Below are 24,200 nucleotides of genomic sequence, written 5' to 3' on the forward strand. Positions count from 1 at the left end.
GCCGGCAAAGTCTCGAACTGCATCCCTAGGTACATGAGACTCTGGGTCGGAGTCAGAGTGGATTTGGCAAGATTGACAAGCCACCCGAATTGGGCTAGAGTGGCGAGAGTGAGCGAGACACTCCGCTGACAGTCCACGGTGGATGAAGCCTTGACTAGAAGGTCGTCCAGGTAAGGAATCACTGCCAACCCCTGTAGGTGCAGGACCGCAATCACTGCTGCCATGACCTTGGTGAATACCCGAGGAGCTGTGGCCAACCCGAAGGGGAGAGCCACGAATTGGAAATGTTCCTCTCCGATTGCAAAACGTAGCCAACGCTGGTGTGAAACTGCAATTGGCACATGCAGATAGGCATCTCTGATGTCGATGGATGCCAGGAAATCCCCTTGGGTCATTGAGGCAATGACTGATCGCAGAGACTCCATGCGAAAATGCCGCACCTGAACATGCTTGTTGAGAAGCTTGAGATCCAGGATGGGCCGGAAGGAACCGTCCTTTTTGGGGACTAGGAAGAGATTTGAGTAGAAACCTCTGAACCGTACAATTACTCTGTTGGCCTGCAAGGATGCCACGGCCTGTGAGAAGGCGGCGGCCTTGGAGCAGGGGGGAGTTGAGAGAAAAAATCTGTTTGGCGGGCTGGAAGAGAATTCTATCCTGTAGCCGTGGGAGATGATATCCCTCACCCACTGATCGGAGACGTGTTGAAACCACGCGTCGCCAAAGTGGGAGAGCCTGCCACCGACTAAGGACGTTGCTGGCGCGGACAGATAGTCACGAGGAGGCTGCCTTGGCGGCAGCACCTCCTGCGGTCTTCTGTGGATGCGCTTTTGGGCGCCAGTTGGATTTCTGGTCCTTGGCTGAGTTAGTGGACGAGGCCGAGGGCTTAGAGGACGACCAGTTGGAGGAACGAAAGGAACGAAACCTCGACTGATTCCTGCCCTGGACAGGTTTCCTGGTTTTAGTTTGTGGCATGGAAGTACTCTTCCCGCCAGTAGCTTCCTTAATAATTTCATCCATCTGTTCACCGAACAGCCGGGACCCAGCAAAAGGGAGCCCAGCAAGGTACTTCTTTGAAGAAGCATCTGCCTTCCACTCTCGAAGCCACAAGATCCTGCGGATAGCGAGGGAATTAGCCGAAGCCACCGCAGTGCGGTGAGAAGCCTCCAGCATGGCAGACATGGCATAGGATGAAAAAGCTGAAGCTTGGGAAGTTAAGGTAGCCATTTCGGGCATAGATTCCCTGGCGAGGGAATGCATCCCCTCTAGAGAAGCAGAGATGGCTTTGAGAGCCCACACTGCTGCAAAAGTCGGGGGGAACGAGGCCCCCGCCGCTTCATATACGGATTTGGCCAGAAGGTCAATCTGGCGGTCAGTGGAATCCTTAAGGGAGGTGCCATCAGCCACCGACACAACGGTCCGGGCTGAGAGTCTAGACACCGGGGGGTCTACCTTTGGGGAATGAGCCCACTCCTTGACCACCTCAGGTGGAAAGGGAAAGCGGTCATCAGAACCACGCTTTGGGAAGTGTTTGTCAGGACAGGCCCTGGGCTTGGTCACAGCGGCCTGAAAACTGGAGTGGTTAAAGAACACACTCTTTACTCTCTTAGGCGAGGTAAACTGGTGCTTTTCTGCCAGAGAGGGTTGCTCCTCTGATACTGGCGGATTGAGATCCAGTACAGAATTAATGGATGCAATCAAATCACTAACATCTGAGTCACTTTAGGACAGATCAATGGGGTACATGGAGTTAACCTCCGAGCCCCCCGTAAAGGCATCCTCCTCGTCCTGCGAGTCAGCTGCTGAATCAGAGCCGCGGGACGAGGAAGGAGAGGGAACCCTGCGTCTCTTCTTAGAAGGACGGGGTCTGGGACCAGATGATGAATCCTCTGTGAGCTCCGGTCCTGAGAGACCCCTAGCAGCAGAGGCACCCTGTGAAAAGGGCTGATGCATGTTCAGCAAAGTCCTGGACAGAAGTCCCATGGAGTCAGCAAAAGACTGGGAGATAGACCTAGAAAAGGATTCTACCCAAGCCGGGGGTTCAGCCACAGGAGCAGGGGCAGCCTGAGAGACCACTGGGGGTGAGACTCCAGGCTGAGGCACCGCCAGGTTAGAGCAGGCATCACAATGTGGGAAGATGCTCGGTTCAGGCAGCAGGAGCTTACATGCAGTGCATACTGAATAAAGCTTTGGAGCCTTGCTCCTCGTGTGAGACATGCTGCTGGAGTGGAGGCTCTGCCAGAGAATGAACCCCAGAGTGTATAACAGAGGTCCACAACCGGAGACCGGTTGTGGCTTACCAGACCGCTGGAGCGGTGTTGTGTGCCCTCCAGATCCCGAAGCCCGGACCCCCAAGCACAGCACCTCAGCAGAGATGCTGCAGACCAGCGCTGCAATGTACTGATCGCAGAGAGAACGCTGATAAAATGGCCGCCGGAGCGAAGAGAGGGGGCGGGGCTTGCTTGAGGAGCGGGATCTGGAGGGCCAAAGAGACCTACAGGGGAGGGGACACACACTGTAGTGGGAAGCGTCTCTCCCCTGTGTAGAACGGCCGCCGGGCGGAGCCGAGCCTGTCCCTCTGCATGAGTGACATGCAAGGGCAGTGAAACCGAAACTAGGCCTCCGGCGAAGCCGGGGCCTAAATTTGAGCGGCGCGGCCGGCGCGCAGGCACCATCGGCGCGGTTCTCAGGCGACAGCCAGAGAACCCGCCGGAAATGTCAGAAAACTCAATCAGCACACTCTCCCACAACAATAAAGTACAGGGACCCCCAATATATAAACGTCTCAGGTACTTAGCTTGCTGAGACGCAGGGTTCCAAGTCCCTGGGGATGAGTGCTCCGGTCCAGCAGGGTCCTGAAGGGCTGCGGATGGAGACTGGTCTCCTGCCAAGCATGGAGACCGTGCTGGCTCCCACTTCAAGCCAGAACCCATGAGGGATGGTGAAGGAGCACGGCATGTAAGGCTCCAGCCTAGGAATCAACCTTACAACACCGCCGACACAGTGGGGTGAGAAGGGACATGCCGGGGGTCCAGACGTGGACCCCACTCTTCAATCTTGTTCCAAAAGGAATAATCATATGAGAATACATGTGTGGATGTATGCCTCCTGAACACAAAGCGATAAACTGGCTGAGTCTGCTCGTCAGGGGGTGTATAAGCTCAGAGGGAAGAGCTACACTTTTAAGTGTAGTACTCTGTGTGTCCTCCGGAGGCAGAAGCTAAACACCCATGGTCTGGGTCTCCCAAAGGAACGATAAAGAAATATACATTGAGAGTAAAAACCACAGTTCCGTTTTATATGTATATATCTATGTGCAAACTAGTTGCCCGAACAAGTACCTGTGTAAATTTAATATATATACGATAATAATAAACTCAACCCTTGATACAACCACTATCTTTGTATGATTGTGGCTCTTTTGATAGTTTGTTTTTCCTGTTATGCTGTTTGTTCATGCAAAATAAAAAGTATGTGGATCACTGATTATAAAGGTTGCTGCAGCCTCAGCAATCCGCAGACCGGGAGTCTTTTTTTTTTTTTTTTTTTTTTACAGGATAAGATGGACGCTGAAGGAGGCTGGAGGCGGGGCTGAGGAGAGTGGGAAAACGAATCATCCACCGCCCCCACTGTGATGCCTAGGGCTGAGCGGAGGGCGAAGTCGGAACGGTCGGCGGCCAATAGCGCTGCAGCGGGGGGCGTGGCTGGGACGCTGGAAGACAAGGCCGCAACCGGGGCCTAAATTTTGGAGCTGCCGGAGCGAGGGAAGGTAGAGACAAGCGTTCCTACCTGAGATCAGTGGCGGCGCAGCAGCGATGTCCGGTGTGGCGGCAGGGAGCTCTGCGCGTGTGCCGGTGCGCTCCGCCGACTGATGGGACGTGGCTGGAGCGCAGGGCATCTAGGCCGAGACCGGGGCCTAAATTTTCCAGCTGCCAGAGGAGGAGAAGGTAGGAGAAGGGCGTCCTACCTGATATCAGCGGCGCCGCACCAGCGTTATCAGGTGTGCAGGCAGAGAGCTCTGCACATGTGCCTGTGTGCTCCGCACACCGATGGAATGGCTGCGGGCTCCAGGGAAGTAGAGTGGGGAATGCAGGGAGGTGGACGCCGGTGGGGGGTGGGAGCCCCTCTGCGAATGTAGACAGTGCTGCGGGCCCCATCATAAAATCCAGACGCGCTGCGGAGGTCCAGTCCCTATTGCCGAGCCCCGTTCACCCTTTGGGATGATACCGCAGGGTGGATCAGGGGTGCCCATGAAGGTTGTGCCCAACGTGCAAACCCGGGAGTGGTACCATGGGAATGGATGGGTGAGAGGGCCCGAAGTCTCAAGCCTCTGCGACCCTGGGGAGTGGTACCCACAGGGCTGCAAAGGATGAGGGAAGAAAAATAAACGACACCTGCAGAAACCGAGAAGACAACAGGGATGAGAGCGATGAGCGTCGCCAAGAAAAAATGAAAAAAAAATACGCAAGCAATCAAGTGGCTGAAGGGGGCTGAGCCGGCCCACATCAGCCTCCTACGACACTAAGCAAAAAACTGACTTGAGTCCGCCTCCGGCTCGGGGTGTACACTGCTGGGGAGGAGCTAACTTTTTCTGTCTACTTAGTGTCAGCCTCCTAGTGACAGCAGCATAACTCATGGTCCTGTGTCCCCCAATGAAACGAAAGAGAAATAGTAGATTAATATCTAAATATCCTCCAGGTCAAGTGAAGCCAAGTACTGTATGTCTGCATGGGCTTACTTCTGACAATACGAATAAATGTTGTGAACTTTGTAAGTGATCATTTGTGTTGAGCGAGTTGTTAGCTATTCGTACTCGCTATGCTTTTAGCAAGTACTGTCCGCTACTCGCATATTCGTTACGAGTAGCGGGGGCAATGCAAGTCAATGGGAAATACTCGCTAAGTAGCGAGTAGCCGTACTTTTCGTGCGAGTAGCAAATAAAGGGAATTTTGTTTACTTACCGTAAATTCCTTTTCTTCTAGCTCCTATTGGGAGACCCAGACAATTGGGTGTATAGCTTCTGTCTCCGGAGGCCACACAAAGTATTACACTTTTAAAAAAGTGTAACCCCTCCCCTCTGCCTATACACCCTCCCGTGGACCACGGTCTCCTCAGTTTTGGTGCAAAAGCAGGAAGGAGAAAACTTATAAATTGGTCTAGGGTAAATTCAATCCGAAGGATGTTCGGAGAACTGAAGACCATGAACCATAAGAACAAATCAACATCAACAACATGTGTACACAAAAGAACAACCAGCCCGAAGGGCACAGGGGCGGGTGCTGGGTCTCCCAATAGGAGCTAGAAGAAAGGGAATTTACGATAAGTAAACAAAATTCCCTTTTTCTTTGTCGCTCCATTGGGAGACCCAGACAATTGGGACGTCCAAGAGCAGTCCCTGGGTGGGTAAAACAATACCTCAATAAAAAGAGTCGAAAACGGCCCCCTCTTACAGGTGGGCAACCGCCGCCTGGAGGACTCGCCTACCTAGACTGGCGTCTGCCGAAGCATAGGTATGCACTTGATAGTGCTTCGTGAAAGTGTGCAGACTAGACCACGTAGCTGCCTGAAACACCTGCTGAGCCGTCGCCCGGTGCCGCAAAGCCCAGGATGCACCTACGGCTCTGGTAGAATGGGCTTTCAACCCTGAAGGAAGTGGAAGCCCAGAAGTATGGTAGGCCTCGAGAATCGGTTCCTTGATCCACCGAGCCAAGGTTGACTTGGAGGCCTGAGAGCCCTTACGCTGGCCAGCGACAAGGACAAAGAGCGCGTCTGAACGGCGCAGGGGCGCCGTGCGAGACACGTAGAACCGGAGTGCTCTCACTAGATCCAAAGAGTGCAAATCCTTTTCACACTGGTGAATTGGATTAGGGCAAAAGGAAGGCAAGGAGATATCCTGATTTAGATGAAAAGGGGATACCACCTTAGGGAGAAATTCCGGGACAGGACGCAGAACCACCTTATCCTGGTGGAAAACCAGGAAGGGGGCTTTGCATGACAGCGCTGCAAGCTCAGACACTCTCCGAAGTGATGTGACTGCCACCAGGAAGGCCACCTTCTGAAAAAGACGGGAGAGAGAGACATCCCGCAGTGGCTCAAAAGGCGGCTTTTGAAGAGCCGTCAGAACCCTGTTAAGATCCCAAGGTTCCAACGGACGTTTGTAAGGTGGGACCATGTGGCAAACCCCCTGCAGGAACGTGCGGACCTGCGGAAGCCTGGCTAGACGCTTTTGAAAAAACACGGAGAGCGCCGACACTTGGCCCTTGAGAGAGCCGAGGGACAAACCCTTGTCCATTCCAGATTGTAGGAATGAAAGAAATGTGGGTAAAGCAAACGGCCATGGAGGAAAACCGTTATCAGAGCACCAGGATAAGAAGATTTGCCAAGACCTGTAATAGATCTTGGCGGACGTTGGCTTCCTGGCTTGTCTCATGGTGGCAATGACATCCTGAGATAACCCTGAAGACGCTAGGAGCCAGGACTCAATGGCCACACAGTCAGGTTGAGGGCCACAGAATTCAGATGGAAAAACGGCCCTTGTGACAGCAAGTCTGGGCGGTCTGGAAATGCCCACAGTTGACCCACCGTGAGATGCCACAGATCCGGATACCACGACCGCCTCGGCCAGTCTGGAGCGACGAGAATGGCGCGACGGCAGTTGGACCGGATCTTGCGTAGTACCCTGGGCAGCATCGCCAGAGGGGGAAACACATATGGCAGTCGAAACTGCGACCAATCCTGGACCAGAGCGTCCGCTGCCAGAGCTCTGTGATCCTGAGACCGTGCCATGAAGGCCGGGACCTTGTTGTGTCGTGACGCCATGAGATCGACGTCCGGCGTTCCCCAGCGGCGACAGATCTCTCGAAACACGTCTGGGTGAAAAGACCATTCCCCCGCGTCCATGCCCTGACGACTGAGAAAATCTGCTTCCCAGTTTTCCACGCCCGGGATGTGAACTGCGGAGATGGTGGAGCCTGTGACTTCCACCCACTGCAGAATCCGCCCGACTTCCTGGAAGGCTTGACGACTGCGAGTGCCACCTTGGTGGTTGATGTAGGCGACGGCAGTGGCGTTGTCCGACTGGATTCGGATCTGCCTGCCCTCCAGCCACCGATGGAAAGCCAATAGGGCTAGATATACTGCCCTTATCTCCAGAATATTGATCTGAAGGGACGATTCTATTGGAGTCCAGGTTCCTTGAGCCCTGTGGTGGAGAAAAACCGCTCACCAACCTGACAGGCTCGCGTCCGTGGTGACCACGGCCCAGGTTGGGGGGAGGAAGGATTTTCCCCGAGACAGAGATGTGGGTAGGAGCCACCACTGAAGTGATGTTTTGGTTGCAAGTGAAAGAGAGATGTTCTTGTCGAGGGAAGCCGAACTCTTGTCCCATTTGCGAAGAATGTCCCATTGGAGTGGCCGTAGATGGAATTGCGCGAACGGCACTGCCTCCATAGCTGCAACCATCTTCCCCAGGAAGTGCATGAGGCGCCTTAAGGGGTGTGACTGACTCCGAAGAAGTGACTGCACCCCCGCCTGCAGAGAAAGATGTTTGTCCCGCGGTAGCTTGACTAACGCTGGCTGGGTATGAAACTCCATCCCGAGGTAAGTCAGTGATTGGGTCGGCGTCAACTTGGATTTCGGGAAATTGATGATCCACCCGAACTGCTGGAGAGTCGCCAGAGTGACGGTAAGACTTTGTTGACACGCCACCCGAGAAGGGGCCCTGACTAGGAGATCGTCCAAGTAGGGGATCACCGAGTGGCCCTGAGAGTGCAGGACCGCCACGACGGATGCCATGACTTTGGTGAAAACCCGTGGGGCTGTCGCCAGGCCGACGGGCAATGAGACGAACTGGAGGTGTTCGTCCCCGATGGCGAAACGCAGGAAACGTTGATGTTCGGGTGCGATCGGCACATGGAGATAAGCATCCTTGATGTTGATCGATGCTAGGAAGTCTCCTTGTGACATCGAGGCGATGACCGAGCGGAGAGATTCCATCCGAAACCGTCTGGTTCTCACATGTCTGTTGAGCAGCTTGAGGTCCAGAACGGGACGGAATGACCCGTCCTTTTTTGGCACCACGAACAAGTTGGAGTAAAATCCGCGACCACGTTCCTGAAGGGGAACGGGAATCACAACTCCTTCTATCTTTAGAGCGTCCACTGCCTGAAAAAGTGCGTCGGCCTGTGCGGGGGGTGGGGAGGTTCTGAAAAAACGAGCCGTAGGTCGAGAGCTGAACTCTATCCTGTAACCATGAGACAGAATGTCTCTCACCCATCGGTCTTGAACGTGTGGCCACCAGGCGTCGCCAAAGCGGGAGAGCCTGCCACCGACCGAGGATGTGGCTAGATGAGGCCGAGAGTCATGAGGAGGCCGTCTTGGAGGCAGTGCCTCCTGCGGCCTTTTGGGGGCGTGACTTGGACCGCCACGCATAGGAGCTCCTCTGGCCTTTCTCCGGCCGGTTGGACGAAGAGGATTGGGGCTTGGCGGAGGGCCGAAAGGACCGAAACCTCGATTGGATTTTTCTCTGCTGAGGTCTCTTAGGTTTGGACTGGGGTAAGGAGGAGTCCTTTCCCGAGGATTCCTTAATAATCTCATCCAACCGTTCGCCAAACAAACGTTCGCCAGAAAAAGGCAAACCAGTTAAGAACCTTTTGGAAGCAGAGTCTGCTTTCCATTCGCGCAGCCACATGGCCCTGCGGACTGCCACGGAGTTAGCGGATGCTACAGCCGTACGGCTAGCGGAGTCCAGGACAGCGTTCATGGCGTAGGACGAAAATGCTGATGCCTGAGAGGTCAAGGAAGACACATGCGGAGCAGAATTCCGCGTGACGGCATTAATCTCAGTCAGACATGCCGAGATTGCTTGGAGAGCCCACACAGCCGCAAAGGCCGGGGCAAAAGACGCGCCTCATAAATAGACTTCACCAAGAGCTCTATCTGTCTGTCAGTGGCATCCTTCAGGGATGAGCCATCGGCAACAGACACAACGGACCTAGCAGCCAATCTAGAGACTGGAGGATCCACCTTGGGAGAGTGTGCCCAGCCCTTAACGACTTCAGGTGGAAAGGGATAACGCGTGTCAGTGTGCCGTTTAGCAAAGCGCTTGTCCGGGACCGCTCTGGGCTTCTGGACAGCGTCCCTAAAGTTAGAGTGATCAAAAAACGTATTGCGCGTAAGTTTGGGGAATCGAAATTGGTGTTTCTCCTGCTGAGAAGCCGACTCCTCTGCAGGAGGAGGTGGTGGTGAGAGATCCAACACCTGGTTGATGGACGAGATAAGATCATTTACTAAGGCGTCCCCCTCAGGGGTATCAAGGTTAAGGGCGAAGTCAGGGTCAGAGCCCTGAGCTCCCACGTCCGCCTCGTCTTCCTGAGAGTCCTCAAACTGGGATCCAGAGCAGCGTGAGGAGGCCGGGGAAGAATCCCAGCGAGGCCGCTTAGCAGGTCTGGGGCTGCAATCCGGGCAGGAGTCCTCCGCCTATGACCTAGGGGCTATCCTGGGAGCGCGCTGCGGCGCGGACCGAGAAGGGCCTGGAGGAGACAAACTAACAGGGACCGGGGCCTGTGAAGTGCCCGGTCTGGACTGCAATGCCTCAAGCAGCTTAGATGACCATTTGTCCATAGACTGTGCAATGGATTGAGAAAGTGACTGAGAGAGTTTCTCAGCGAAAGAGGCCAACGCCGGTGACTCTGTCCCTGCAGCCTGCTCAGGGGGAGCAGGGGGATCTACCTGAGCCAAGGGGCCCACAATTGCCCTAGGCTCCGGCTGAGCAAGCGTGGCAGGAGTCGAGCATTGATCACAGTGAGGGTAGGTGGATCCCGCAGGCAACATAGCCCCACAAGAGGTACAGGCCGCGAAAAAAATCTGTGCCTTAGTAGCTTTGCTCCTTGTGGACGACATGCTGTTGTCTCTTAGGAGAGTGACCACTGAGGGTATATGGGAAAAGGGTATACCGCCTTTCCGAACAGATATATATATATCTATTATATATATATCCCGGCACCTTAGGGGGACCAGCACCGGGTGACCGATGTGGCTTACCAACCGCTCACGAGCGGAGTGTGTCCTCCAGATTCCCTGTCGTGGATCCCCCGGAACTGCAGAGCCTTGCTGCTGAATAGCATCCACCGGCAGAATGCTAAAAATGGCTGCCGGAGCTCTCAGGGGGGGAGTGGAGCCGAGGGCGGCGCTAGCAGAGAGCGGGAATCTGGAGTCCCCAAGTGGTCAATGAGGGGGGAGGGAGACATGCAGGATGCTCCAGCCCTCAAGGCCGACGTCATGTCGGTAATCCCGCCCTTACCCCTGACAGGCAGGCTCGGGGGCGGGATTTTTCGGACTAGGCCGCGGCGAAGCCGGGGGCTAAATTTAAGGCCGCGTCCGACAAGCAGGCACGGTCGGCGCGAAGTCCGCCGAAAAGACAACGGACGGAACCACCGCGGCTTCCGGGGAGAAGGTGCGACCCCTGTACAGTCCCCACATGAGGATACAGAGTACCTTCAAGTTGCAGGGCCCGGTCCCTGGGGATGAAGAAGCTCCGGTCCGGCAGGATCCACCAGGGGCTGAGGATGGAGCACGGTCCCAGCACATGGATGACCGCATAGGATCCCACTTCTCCCAGAGCCGCATAAGGGATGGTGAAGGAGACGGCATGTGGCTCCAGCCTCCGTACCCGCAATGGGTACCTCAACCTTAACAACACCGCCGACTTAGTGGGGTGAGAAGGGAACATGCCGGGGACCCCATCAGGGACCTCTTTTCTTCCATCCGACATAACTATGTATGAGAATGCATGAGTGGATGTGTGCCTCCTTCCACACAAAGCATAAAACTGAGGAGCCCGTGGTCCACGGGAGGGTGTATAGGCAGAGGGGAGGGGTTACACTTTTTTAAAAGTGTAATACTTTGTGTGGCCTCCGGAGGCAGAAGCTATACACCCAATTGTCTGGGTCTCCCAATGGAGCGACAAAGAAAGTATGGCTTTCGGGCTACTCGTTACTTAGTGAGTATTTCCCATTGACTTGCATTGTGCCCGCTACTCGTAACGAATATGCGAGTAGCGGACAGTACTCGCTAACAGCATAGCAAGTACAAATAGCTCAACACTAGTGATCATTATATTTCACTGATCTAGTTCAGGTCAGCAGACCTGCAGTCGGTCCGAAAACAGATGTGTACATATTTATTGAGTGTATGTGGTGCTGAAAAGGAAACCATGGATGACAAAAAGAACAAATAAATCAAAAACCCTAATGCATGCCCTTATTATCTCCCACCCGGATTATTGCAACCTCGTGCTCTGTGGCCTCCCTTCTAACAGTCTCGCCCCCCTACAATCTATTCTACACTCTGCTGCCTGGCTAATCCACCTGTCCCCCCGCTACTCCCCGACCTCTCCTCTCTGCTAATCCCTTCACTGGCTTCCCATTGCCCAATGACTCCAGTTCAAAACCCTAACTATGACATACAAAGCCATCCACCACCTCTCTCCTCCCTACATCTGTGACCTAGTCTCCTGGTACTTACCCGCACGTAACCTTCGATACTCACAAGATGTCTTCTGTACTCTCCTCTCATCTCCTCTTACCACCATTGCATCCAAGATTTCTCCCGTGCCTCCCCCATACTCTGGAACTCTCTACCCCAACATATCAGACTCTCACCTACCTTGACAAGGTTCAAAAGGAACATCAAAACCCACCTCTTCCGACAAGCCTACAACCTGCCGTGACCCTCAGTCTGATACAGCATCGCACGACCATCTCTACCCCCACCTACTGTATCCTCAGCCATCCTCTGTAGACTGTGAGCCCTCGCGTGCAGGGACCTCTCTCCTCCTGTACCAGTTTGTGCCTTGTTTTGTTTATGATTATTGTACGTACCATGTATACCCCTTTTCACATGTAAAGTGCTATGGAATAAATGGCGCTATAATAATAAATAGTAATAACAATTTTGGAACAAATCAAGCCAGACATGTCACTTGAAACAAGGATCACCAAGCTATGACTTGCCTACTTTGGACACATCATAAGAAGAGAGCAATCACTGGAGAAGGACATCATGGTTGAAAGAATAGAAGGAACAAGGCGAAGAGGAAGACCAGCAACCAGATGGCATAATACAATAAAAAAAATGGCAGAGAAGACCCTGATGGACCTATCTAGGCTGCAAAAGATCAATCTTCCTATATATCATTCATCTATCAAGTCATCATGGCTCGAGATCGCGCTGAAGGCCATTAAAAAAGTAAAATGTGTGGCACATGGGCATTATAAGGTTGGACATTCGTTTTTATCAGCATGGCACTTGAATGAACCCTTTAAGGGGGCTTTACACGCAACGACATTGCTAACAAGATGCACATCCAGCCTCGTTAGTGACGTCGTTGCGTGTGAAACATATGAACGACCGCTAACAATCAAAAATACTCACCTTATCGTTGATCGTTGACACGTCGATCTAATCCAAAATATCATTGATGGTGCTGGACGCAGGTTGTTAGTTGTTCCTGAGGCAGCACAAATCGCTACGTGTGACACCCCAGGAACGACGAATAACACCTTACCTGCGTCCTCCGGCAACGAAGTGGGCGTTACTTTCTTTCGGCTGCTGTCCGCCCCTCTGCTTCTATTGGACGGCTGCCGTGTGACGCCGCACGAACCGCCCCCTTAGAAAGGAGGCGGTTCGCCGGCCACAGCGACGTCGCTAGACAGGTAAGTCCGTGTGACAGGGACTAACAATATTGTGCGCCACGGGCAGCGATTTGCCCGTGACGTACAAACGACAGAGGTGGGTACGCTCGCTAGCGATACTGTAGCGTGTAAAGCCCCCTTTAGAATGAGAATTGTTCAAATCAGAAGTGTTTCATAGCTATTTGGTTTTCTGAGCAATGCAATTACTACTTACCGTCAGCTCCTGGTCGTCCTCCGGCTCAGGAGGTATGGTTGAATGAATATACTGCAATGCTTTGGCTCGCAGTCTGCCATGTTCCCGGATCTTGCTTATTTCTAAAGAGGCTTGTCTTTTTTGTTTTACTTGGCTGGATTCTTCTTGTAAAATCCGACTGACAATTTCTTGCTTCTTCACTTTCTGTGACTCTTCGAATTCTCTAAATATAAGCACAAATAATGTTCACATTACTTTCCTTCCGTCAAGTATGACCAAGTGCAAAAAGAGGCTTTCTGCCATTCATATTCAACAAGGAATTGTTAACGAGGCTTTTGATGAGTAAAGGGGTTGTCTACTAGAGGACAACCACATCTTAATCGCTTCAGAGACCATCATGAAATTAAAACATTTCATACCTTTTTATAGCAGTGCCAATATCGCTGGACCGGTGGTGCATTGGGAGGTAAGAATCGAGTGAGAAGGGCTTGCCCAAAGGAAAAACAACAAAACGAGCTTTTCTCACCCCATACAGCTAGTTTGCTTCCTTTATGACCCAGCCCTTGGTCTTTGCTGACACTCTGCAGCTCGTGACCACTGCAGTCAATCACTGGGTTCGGCACTGAAGCCAATGTAGCTGTGGTGGGTCCACCGAGTCCAACTTCTGAAAGGAATAACAGTGAAGGTCCCGTCCCAGTTTTATGGGCCGATTTTAGCCCATAAAAGACAGCTGATCAACTATATACATGTGGCTTGGCACTTGTTTAATGACTGGTTCACGCGGGCCAACAAAAAATGGGGATAGAGTGACTTCAATGTTAGTGTCAGTGTCAAGCTACCGCTAGGGGGCGCTTGGACCCAGGTAGAAAGAGAACTTCTGAGTGCAGTTAGACAGAACTAGAGGTCTCTTACACAAGAGCAGGGATAGTTGATCAGTCAGGGTCTATGCCGGGTGTCACGTCTGTACCGAGGAGAAAACAAGCCAAAGTCAAAAAACAAAGCAGAGGTTGGATACCGGGAGAGCAAGTAACCACAGGGGAGGGAGTGGAGGACATGGAGCAGGACCGGAGTCCGGAGGACAGGGAGGAACAGAGGTCAGGTTGGGAAGGAGGGACAAAGGTCAGGATGGGCAGGAGGGATGGAGGTCAGGATGGGTTAGGAGGGACAGATGTCAGGACGGGCAGGAGGAATGGAGGTCAGGGCAGGCCCAGGAAATGGCGGTCAGGTCAGGGAAACGGAGGTCAGGTCAGGTCGGGCAGGAGTAACGGATATTTTATTTCAGGCAAGAGGAACAGAGGTCAGGACAAACAGTATTGGGTAACAAGAAAAGAAACAGAGAACTTCTCTCAGGAACAATGCACGCAGCAGTGCTAAAATGTTACTGGCGGAGACCCGGAGGTAGCAGCAACAAGATATGGCGGCGCAACCCCTGTAATGAGGCCAGAACAGGCCCCTCCCAAGGGACCTAAACCCCGGAGGCAGGATACATGAATCATGACAGTTGGCATATCCCATTTACATGACAAAAATGTTGCTTGCTATGCCGGCATTAACGCTCCAACATGCTTATGAACTATATTCCACAATAATCATCCAGTGTAACTGGACCTTAAAGAGAATCTGTCACCAGGATATTACTGCCCCATCTGAGAGCAGCACAAAGTAGGGACTGAAATCCTGACTCCAGCACTGGGTCACTTACTTCTTGCTGTAGTTTTTGAAAAAATAAAACACTATTGAATCTGCTGCATCTCTGCTAGTCTTCTACCTAATAATCTCCGGCCATCCCACTCATCATGGATCACTTACTTCTTCCTTCTCTCATACTCTTGTAGTCTCTTCTTATGCACAGTGTACTTTGTGACGTCTCCTCCTGTGGCCAGCACAGCTTCTCCCTCCAGCCGCTCTTGTTTTTTACTCAGGGCAGCTTGTGCCTTGTTCCGAGACGCAATGACACGCAGGTTTTCCTTTAAAATGTAAAACATGTGATTATGCGGCAGAATGCACAGCCAGAATAACACTTCATGACTATGTGTAGCATCATTCATTAATGTGTGATACAGTCCGTATATCTAATCCTATCATGCATGATACAGTCTGTGTATCAAATCCTATCATGTGTGATACAGTCCGTGTATCTAATCCTATCATGTGTCATACAATATGTGTATCTAATCCTGTGATGCGTGATACAGTCCATGTATCTAATCCTATCATGTGTGATACAGTCCATGTATCTATTCCTATCATGTGTGATAGAGTTCGTGTATCTAATCCTATCATGCAGGATACAGTCCATGTATCTAATATTATGCTGCGTGATACAGTTCGTGTATCGAATCATATCGTGTGATACAGTCTGTGTATCTAATCCTATAATGCATGATACAGTCCGTGTATCTAATCCTATCATGTGTGATACAGTCAATGTATCTAATCCTATCATTTGTGATACAGCCCATGTATCTATTCCTATCATGTGTGATAAGAGTTCGTGTATCTAATCCTATCATGCAGGATACAGTCCATGTATCTAATATTATCCTGCGTGATACAGTCCGTGTATCGAATCATATCATGTGTGATACAGCCTGTGTATCTAATCCTATCAGGTGTGATATAGTAAGTGTATCTATACTCCTATCATACATGATACAGTCCGTGTATCTAATCCTATAATGCGTAATATATTAGTATGTATATTAGGATTAGTATGTGTATCTAATCCTACCATGGATGATACAGTCCGTGTATCTAATCCTATCATGCGTGAAACTGTCTGTGTATCTAATGTTATATATGATACAGTCCACTAAGCCATGTATCTAATACTATCATGTATTATATAGTCCGCTGAGCCATGTATCTAATCTTATCATGTTGATATGGTCAGCTGAGCCATGTATCTAATCTCATTATGATTGAATCTATCCATGTATCTAATCCTATCATGTGTTGTACAGTCTGTGTATCTATTCCTATGATGTGTGATACAGTGAACAATGCAGCGCATCCAAACAAAATAGGCACTGCCAGCTGTCCTGGGACAGTCCAGATCTCGGTGTCACTTTGCAGTCACCAACAAAATATCTTCGAACGGATCCTAAACTTCAACCTCCCCGTATCATTTTCCAAACACTAAGAAGTGAATGGGAGGAGTGACACGAGACACATGGAGCAGATCCCGCCCACTTTTACTGCAGTCGTAAAGCGACCGAGCTGCATACTAGCTTTTGATGGCAAATTTCAGCAGCTGCTCCTCCTAGTATTGAAAACTTGAGAATATCAACACCTTTAAATTTATTTTTTTATATGATACTGTTTTAATTTACTTATTTTTTTTTAATTGTAATACTTTATATATTTTTTTGAATAAAAACATTTTTATGACACATTCCCTTTAAAATTAAATGTAGGAATAGAATTCAGCAAAAGTCTCAAATGCGAATGTAAGCAAACATTATTTAAATAGCCTCTTGCTATGGTATTGCTCACATACCGTATACATCGGACGAGTGCTATGCAATTTTTTATGATAAGAAATCTGTGGAGAGAAAAGCGCATATAGGGTCTTACCCCAGTATATAAGGGGTGGGAGGAGGATGAAACTACTCACCAGATGTCGTTGTGAGAGTCACAACAACTGTATTCGCATGTAGAATCTGATCCAAGGCTGCAGCCACCCAATTGGCAGATAACAGAGAGCAAAAGAGAAGGGTGTTTGATACTGCGCCAAAGGATCACAGGAACAGATGTTTAGATTAATGCATCTTTATTTCATCCAGGTCTACGCGTTTCCGGAGCCACTGCCCCCTTCCTCAGGACCGTCAGGAAAGACAAAAAATCAATGTTTTGTCTTTCCTGACGGTCCTGAGGAAGGGGGCAGTGGCTCCGGAAACGCGTAGACCTGGATGAAATAAAGATGCATTAATCTAAACATCTGTTCCTGTGATCCTTTGGCGCAGTATCAAACACCCTTCTCTTTTGCTCTCTGTTATATGCAATTTTTTATGGATAGCACTGGGACCCATGTTATTTAATCGTTCAGTGCTGATGCCAGATTATTTGCACCATGTTGCGATTTGAAGCACAAGTCAGACGAGATTCATCCATTGAAGGCTATGGGTGCATGGAAATCATCGGACTGCACTTGGATGACAATCTGATTTCCGTGGGACTCAGACAATGGAGAAAGCAGAGAAATTCTGTTCTCCATCTTCTCCTGAGCGTGTTCTCCGATTCTCGCCTCCGAAAGAATCAGATCACACAAAGCCGATTGGATTATATGATGCTAGACACTACGAGCAGTATGAATAGAAGGGTAGTCAGACAAATCGGGATCATAAGCCAGGAGGTAACGTATAAGATTCAGGGAGCAGAAAGAGACCTGATCAGGAAGAGATCCGAGGTCAGAAGCCAGGAGGTAACGTATAAGGTTCAGGGAGCAGACAGAGACCTGATCAGGAAGAGATCCGAGGTCAGAAGCCAGGAGGTAACGTATAAGGTTCAGGGAGCAAACAGAGACCTGATCAGGAAGAGATCCGAGGTGAGAAGCCGGGAGGTAACGTATAAGGTTCAGGGAGCAGACAGACATGGTCAGGAAGAGGTCCAAGGTCAGAAGCCGGGAGGTAACATATAAGGTTCAGGGAGCAGACAGACATGGTCAGGAAAAGGTCTGAGGTCAGAAGCCGGGAGGTAACGTATAGGGTTCAGGGAGCAGAGAGACATGGTCAGGAAGAGGTCCGAGGTCAGAAGCCGGGAGGTAACGTATAAGGTTCAGGGAGCAGACAGAGATGTGGTCAGGAAGAGGTCCGAGATCAGAAGCCGGGAGATAACGTATAAGGTTCAGGGAGCAGACAGAGATGTGGTAAGGAAGAGGTCCGAGGTCAGAAGCCAAGATCAGAACAATTACACTAGACAGGAGCAAAGCAAACAGGAAGTATGACTGGTGAAGTTCAGACAGAGCAAGCCCAGTAAAGAAACAGAGCAATCACCAGGAACGAGGCGCCTCCCAAAACCAGCATGAATCTTAGTGCTGAAAGACAACCTATAAGCAAGTGCACAAGACACATAGCAGAGCATTTTCAAATGCAAAATGCTCCGCACAGTGGAACCGTAACAGATTATACTCCGATCAGAGTTTGATCATAGTTATTAGTGTCATTAGCTTAATCGCCACACTTCTCTCAGATGAGAGAATCTACAATCGTGTGATCCTAGCCTATTGCTTACTAATTTGGTGACTGCTTCTCCTTCCATCAATAATCTTGTCTCATAAGAGCTGAATTAATGAAACAAATTCTTAGTAAGAAAAGAAAAAAAAAACTGCCATAGTTTTGTGTGTGTGGGGGGGTGTTAGATGCATTGGAGCCATTGCAAAAGTTTAAAGTTTATACCACCAGAAAAGCTGTATAAATAGCTTTATTTCAAGGAGTAGATAACAATGGAGACATTTGTAGGCCCCACTATTGTTATACAGGTGACTCCACACTGCAGCCATCCCAGCTGTATTTTCTATTTAGTTAAAATGTTCTCCTTTCATACCCGGTTTGTAGAGATATTGTTTTTTAGAGACAGGACAGCGTGCATCCTCTTCTCCATGTCTTCTCGACCTTTTCGTTCTTTTTCAGCTTCAATCTCACGAACCCTGATGTTTCCAAACACATTAATCAATGAAGAGAATCTCATGTTTACAGATAAAGGGAATCTGAAAGCTGATTCTTGCTATCAGAACCACGGACAGCATGTATCAGACACTGGCTGGATAATTTCAGACAGGATGTTTCACTATGAAATATATATTTAACAACCGACCGGGGACTGAAGCGCACAGGTGACTAGTCCAGGAGGTCAGTCTCTGGCCATATCTCCTTGAACTGCTCCCCTTTAGAGCAAAATTGTGTGTGCAGAAAACTGTGCAGCAGAGCTGTGTGTATATGTGTGTATAGCAGAGCTGTGTGTGTGTGTGTGTGTGTGTATAGCAGAACTGTGTGTGCAGCAGAGTTGTGTGTCTAGTGTTCAGGCAGCAAAGCTGTGTGCATTTATAGCATGCAGTTCTGTTGTGTGTTTGTGTGTGTATGTACGCAGCACAACTGTGTGTGTGCCGCAGTGCCGTGTGTATATGCATCTCAACTGTGTGTGTATGTATGCAGCACAAATGTGTGTGTGCCGCAGTGCCGTGTGTATATGCATCTCAACTGTGTGTGTATGTGTGCAGCACAAATGTGTGTGTGCCATAATGCCATGTCTATATGCATCTCAACTGTGTGTATGTATGCCTCACAAATGTGTATGTGCCATAGTGCCATGTCTATATGCATCTCAACTGTGTGTGTATGTATGCAGCACAACTGTGTGTCTGCCGCAGTGCCGTGTGTAATGTATCTCAACTGTGTGTGTATGTATGCAGCACAAATGTGTGTGTGCCATAGTGCCATGTGTATATGCATCTCAATTGTGTGTGTATGTATGCAGCACAAATGTGTGTGTGCCGTAGTGCCATGTGTATATGCATCTCAACTGTGTGTGTATGTATGCAGCACAAATGTGTGTATGCCGTAGTGGCATGTGTAGTGATATGTGTCTATAGTGTTCAGGCAGCAGTGCTGTGTTGTTATACATGCAGTACTGTTGTGTGTGTGTGTGTGTGTGTGCAGCATAACCGTGAGCAGCAATGCTGTGTGTGTATGCAGCATAACTATGTGTGTGCATCAGAGCTATGTGTGCATGCATTACTGTTGTGTGTGTGTATGTATGCAGCATAACTGTGTATACAGCAATGCTGTGTGTTTATGTAGCATAACTGTGTGTGCAACAGTGATGTGTGTATAGTGTTTAGGCAGCCAAGCTGTGTGCGCACGTGTTGTGCATGCAGTACTGTTATGTGTGTGTGCAGCCGTGTTGTCTGTGTATACGCAGCAGCACAGTGTGAGTATATGTCTGTTATGCATGCAGTAGCGTTGTGTGTGTGTTGAGTTATTTGTGCACATAGTGTTGTGTGTGTGTGTGTGTGTGTGTGTGCAGCATAACCGTGTGCAGCAATGCTGTGTGTGTATGCAGCATAACTATGTGTGTGCATCAGAGCTATGTGTGCATGCATTACTGTTGTGTGTGTGTATGTATGCAGCATAACTGTGTATACAGCAATGCTGTGTGTTTATGTAGCATAACTGTGTGTGCAACAGTGATGTGTGTATAGTGTTTAGGCAGCCAAGCTGTGTGCGCACTGCGCACGTGTTGTGCATGCAGTACTGTTATGTGTGTGTGCAGCCGTGTTGTCTGTGTATACGCAGCAGCACAGTGTGAGTATATGTCTGTTATGCATGCAGTAGCGTTGTGTGTGTGTTGAGTTATTTGTGCACATAGTGTGTTTGCTGCAGAGCTGTGTGTGTATATTGCACACACATTCAATAAACAGGAGTTTACTGTTAAAGGGGTTTTCCACACATCCAATTCTGTAAATTATTAATAAATTATTATTGATTAAAATGAACTTTGTTGGTGGGAAAACCTCTAATTACTAATTCCCTATTCTGCCAGAAGTTAGCAGCATTGACTTCTCCACCTATTTACACCATCAGAAAAGTTTTAATTAGTTGTAAATATGTTTTTCCTATTCCTGATATCCAAAACTAGGAGTCCATCTTCTAGTGAGGTGCGTCCTATAATTCGCACAGTATGGTGTATGCATAGTGTAATCTATGATTATATTACAGAAGACCCCACCTTGCCATGGTTTCCTTCAAAAACTGAACTGCTCTTTGGTGATTCTTCTGCGCCTCCTCCACAGCTTTACGATAATGCTGTTCCCGTTCCTTTAGCTGTTTAGACGCTTGCCTGAAATACCAGAAATAAGCTTAGTTATTAGTTGTTACGTCACCACCGAAGTCCGCTCCATCGACTTCTATTCCGATCATCAGGCGACGCCGTGTTCACGCCGTGGATACTGCTGGTGGTGGGATAGGAGTCGATGCCAGCGGCGCTAGTGGGCGCAGGCTCTGCTCATCCACTGGTCTGGGTTTCCTCGGGATCTGTAGTGCCACTAGCTGACTGAAGGTGGCGGGTGTCTCCCAGCTGAGGTACCATCATTCAGCTACATCATATGGGAAGACATCACACCCTTTTTAATTCCCCTCCTGTCTGCTGACCTCTGCCAGAGATAGTTCTGAGAATTCTGGCTCCTGTTTTGTCCTGTGATATCATGTGCTGATTACCGCTTGTTTCCTGACTACTCTTCTGCCTGCTGTTTTTGTACCTCGCTGCCCGATCCGGTTTTGACCTCTGCTTGTTTCTGATTACGTCCTTGCCTGCAGATTCTGTCCCTGTTCCGCAATTCCTGGTTTGACCCTGCCTGACGACTACTCTCTCATACTGCAGCCTTCCACAGGTAGTGATCTCCAGGGCCCTGTGTAATTCCAAATCCCTGTATAGGGGTTAAAGGGTTTCAGGGTTCTGGGGGTCCTGCTTGGTGAGTGGCTTCCCTCTAGCCTGTTCATTACAGCCTGTCTGAGTCTGTGGAACCGGGCAGGTGTTACATTAGTTTATGATTTAACTGTACAGAATCTAAATGGGTTTAGTAAAATATCTGGTTGTTTGAAAGCTGAAATTCAGATAAGGGTCAGAATATGTTGACATTTTGTTTATATTTTACAGTACAATCCTCGGTGTACAAGCTGAATGCATCCCCTGTGCAGCCAACATATGCAAAATGACACACAGTATAACGTCACAGTGGTTTGCATCGGCATACCTTATTTTACAGAATGGGAAAGAACAGTCTGCAAGGCTTTTCTATATTACCACCGGAGTGGTGAAGGCAGATGGCATGGCTAGGACAGACGGGCAGAGTCACTAGCAAGGTGGGAACCACCGGAGTGGCTGACGCATATGTCACAGCCAGAACAGACTGGTAACAGGTACAGGCAGGACAGGACTGGCACCAGGTGCCAACAGGGTAGGTGTTATGATCCGGAACCATGGAAGATCACAATAGATCATTGGTAAAAAGGTGACAAGAGCATTGGCAACTAATGTGGCCGCCATCCCCTTACTCAGCATCAACACTAGAAGTAGCCGAGGGGTGAACTAACATCCTGTGCACCGCGAACCCAGCCGGAGAACTAGCTATCCTAAAGGAAGGAAGGATGAATAACTCTCTGCCTCAGAAATAGACCGCAAAAGGTATAGCAAGCCCCCCACATTCAAAGACTACGGTGATATAGGAAAATACAATACACAGATGGATGATAGGATTAGCAAAGGTGAGGCCCCACTGACTAAATAGGAAAGGATAGGAAAGGGGCTGATGGTGGCCAGAGAAAAACCCTACAAAAACCCAAATACCTGATAGTACAAAAAGGTCCCCAGATTGCACGATCTGCACTCTGTCCTATATCAGGCACTCTTGTCAAACCAATGAACAGAAAACAGGAACAATTACAAATTCAAGAAGCAACAAACACATGGACTTATAGGAGCAAAACTCCAAACAGCTGCAGGGAGCTTCCCAGCAAAGCAACAGAGAGGGAAGATTCCTGCATGCAAATAAACTGACAATAACCACAATAATTGACAACCCAGATAAGAACAAAAGAACAAAACAACTTAAGAAAGAACCAAGCACTTATCTGGGATAGATGTGGTCTGGAGCAAGATGAAAAGGCTGGAGATTCACAGAACAAATGATAACCGTCCCAGAATCCATGAAGCAAAGGCTTAAATAGGAAGAGTTAGCAATGGAAACGCCCATTGCTTGAGCACACCTGGTCTCTGTCCAAAGCATTCCTGGCCACAAGAGGGAGCCTCACAGCAGCAAAAAAGAGAATTTTGTTTACTTACCGTAAATTCTTTTTCTTATAGTTCCGTATTGGGAGACCCAGACCATGGGTGTTTAGCTTCTGCCTCCGGAGGACACACAAAGTACTACACTTAAAAGTGTAGCTCCTCCCTCTGAGCTTATACACCCCCTGGTGAGCAGACCCAGCCAGTTTAGTGCAAACGCTGAAGGAGAATAGCCACCCACAAGTAGAACAGAGCAAGAGCCGGAACAACCGGAGACTCTGTCCATGACAACAGCCGGTGAGAACACGCGGAACAAGAAAATTGCCAACAGGCAACAGGGAGGGTGCTGGGTCTCCCAATACGGAACTATAAGAAAAAGAATTTACGGTAAGTAAACAAAATTCTCTTTTTCTTTATCGTTCCTTTGGGAGACCCAGACCATGGGACGTTCCAAAGCAGTCCCTGGGTGGGAAAGAAACAGTATAAACTAAGAAGTAGGCAGAACCTAACTTCACAAATGGGCGACAGCCGCCTGAAGGATGCGTCTGCCCAAGCTCGCATCTGCCGAAGCATGAGCATGCACTTGGTAGTGCTTCGAAAAGGTATGCAGGCTAGTCCAAGTGGCAGCCTGACAGACTTGTTGAGGCGTAGCCTGGTGCCTAAAAGCCCAAGAGGCACCGACAGCTCTGGTCGAATGTGCCTTGATCCCCGGCGGGGGAGGCACCTGAGTACTCTGGTAGGCGTCCGAAATGGTCGACCTAATCCAACGGGCGAAGGTCGACTTAGAAGCCGAGAGGCCCTTGCGCCGACCTGTGGTCAGCACAAAAAGAGAAGCGCACCGCCTAAGTGCAGCGGTGCGAGACACATAGATCCGGAGAGCACGCACCAGATCCAGAGTATGCAGCGCTTTTTCAAAGCGATGACCTGGAGCCGGACAAAAGGAAGGTAGGGTAATGTCCTGGTTAAGGTGGAAAGGAGAGACCACCTTAGGAAGAAAATCCGGAGTAGGACGGAGAACCACCTTGTCCTGATGAAAAACCAAAAAAGGTGACTCCGAAGAGAGCACAGCCAAATCAGAGACTCTCCTGAGGGAAGTTATGGCCACCAGAAAGGCCACTTTCTGTGAAAGACGATACAAGGAAACCTCCCTAAGAGGCTCAAAGGGGGGTTTCTACAAAACCGTGAGAACCAAATTAAGGTGCCAGGGATCCAAGGGCCGCCGGTAGGGCGGAATGATGTGAGACGCGCCCTGCATGAAGGTACGGACCTGAGCCAGCCGAGCGAGACGTCGCTGGAACAGGACTGACAGAGCTGAGACTTGTCCCTTGAGAGAGCTGAGGGACAGTCCTAGCTGCAGACCGGACTGTAGAAAAGACAGAAGGGTCGGCAAGGAGAAAGGCCAAGGAGGATGGTCGGTAGAGCGACACCAGGACAGGAAAATTCTCCAAGTCCTGTGATAGATCTTAGCGGAGGAAAACTTACGGGCCCGAGTCATAGTGGAGATGACTTCAGGAGGAATACCAAAAGTCGTCAAAATC

The 24,200-nt window shown here is 49.7% G+C and overlaps 1 protein-coding gene across 2 annotated transcripts in view; it reads right to left on the reverse strand.

Annotated features, from left to right (window-relative positions):
* CFAP74 (cilia and flagella associated protein 74) overlaps nucleotides 1–24,200 on the reverse strand; it is a 365,782-nt gene that overhangs the window by 258,788 nt on the left and 82,794 nt on the right. For both annotated transcript variants that reach the window (XM_075327962.1, XM_075327961.1), the window contains exons 8-11: nucleotides 20,608–20,718; nucleotides 18,427–18,529; nucleotides 14,692–14,849; nucleotides 12,904–13,105 (exon numbers count right to left, since the gene is read on the reverse strand). In XM_075327962.1, the coding sequence (XP_075184077.1) occupies nucleotides 12,904–13,105; nucleotides 14,692–14,849; nucleotides 18,427–18,529; nucleotides 20,608–20,718 (574 nt within the window). The remainder of the gene's footprint in view (nucleotides 1–12,903; nucleotides 13,106–14,691; nucleotides 14,850–18,426; nucleotides 18,530–20,607; nucleotides 20,719–24,200) is intronic.

Source organism: Anomaloglossus baeobatrachus, chromosome 11, assembly GCF_048569485.1.
Source record: "Anomaloglossus baeobatrachus isolate aAnoBae1 chromosome 11, aAnoBae1.hap1, whole genome shotgun sequence".
In the NCBI taxonomy this organism is placed as follows: Eukaryota; Metazoa; Chordata; class Amphibia; order Anura; family Aromobatidae; genus Anomaloglossus; species Anomaloglossus baeobatrachus.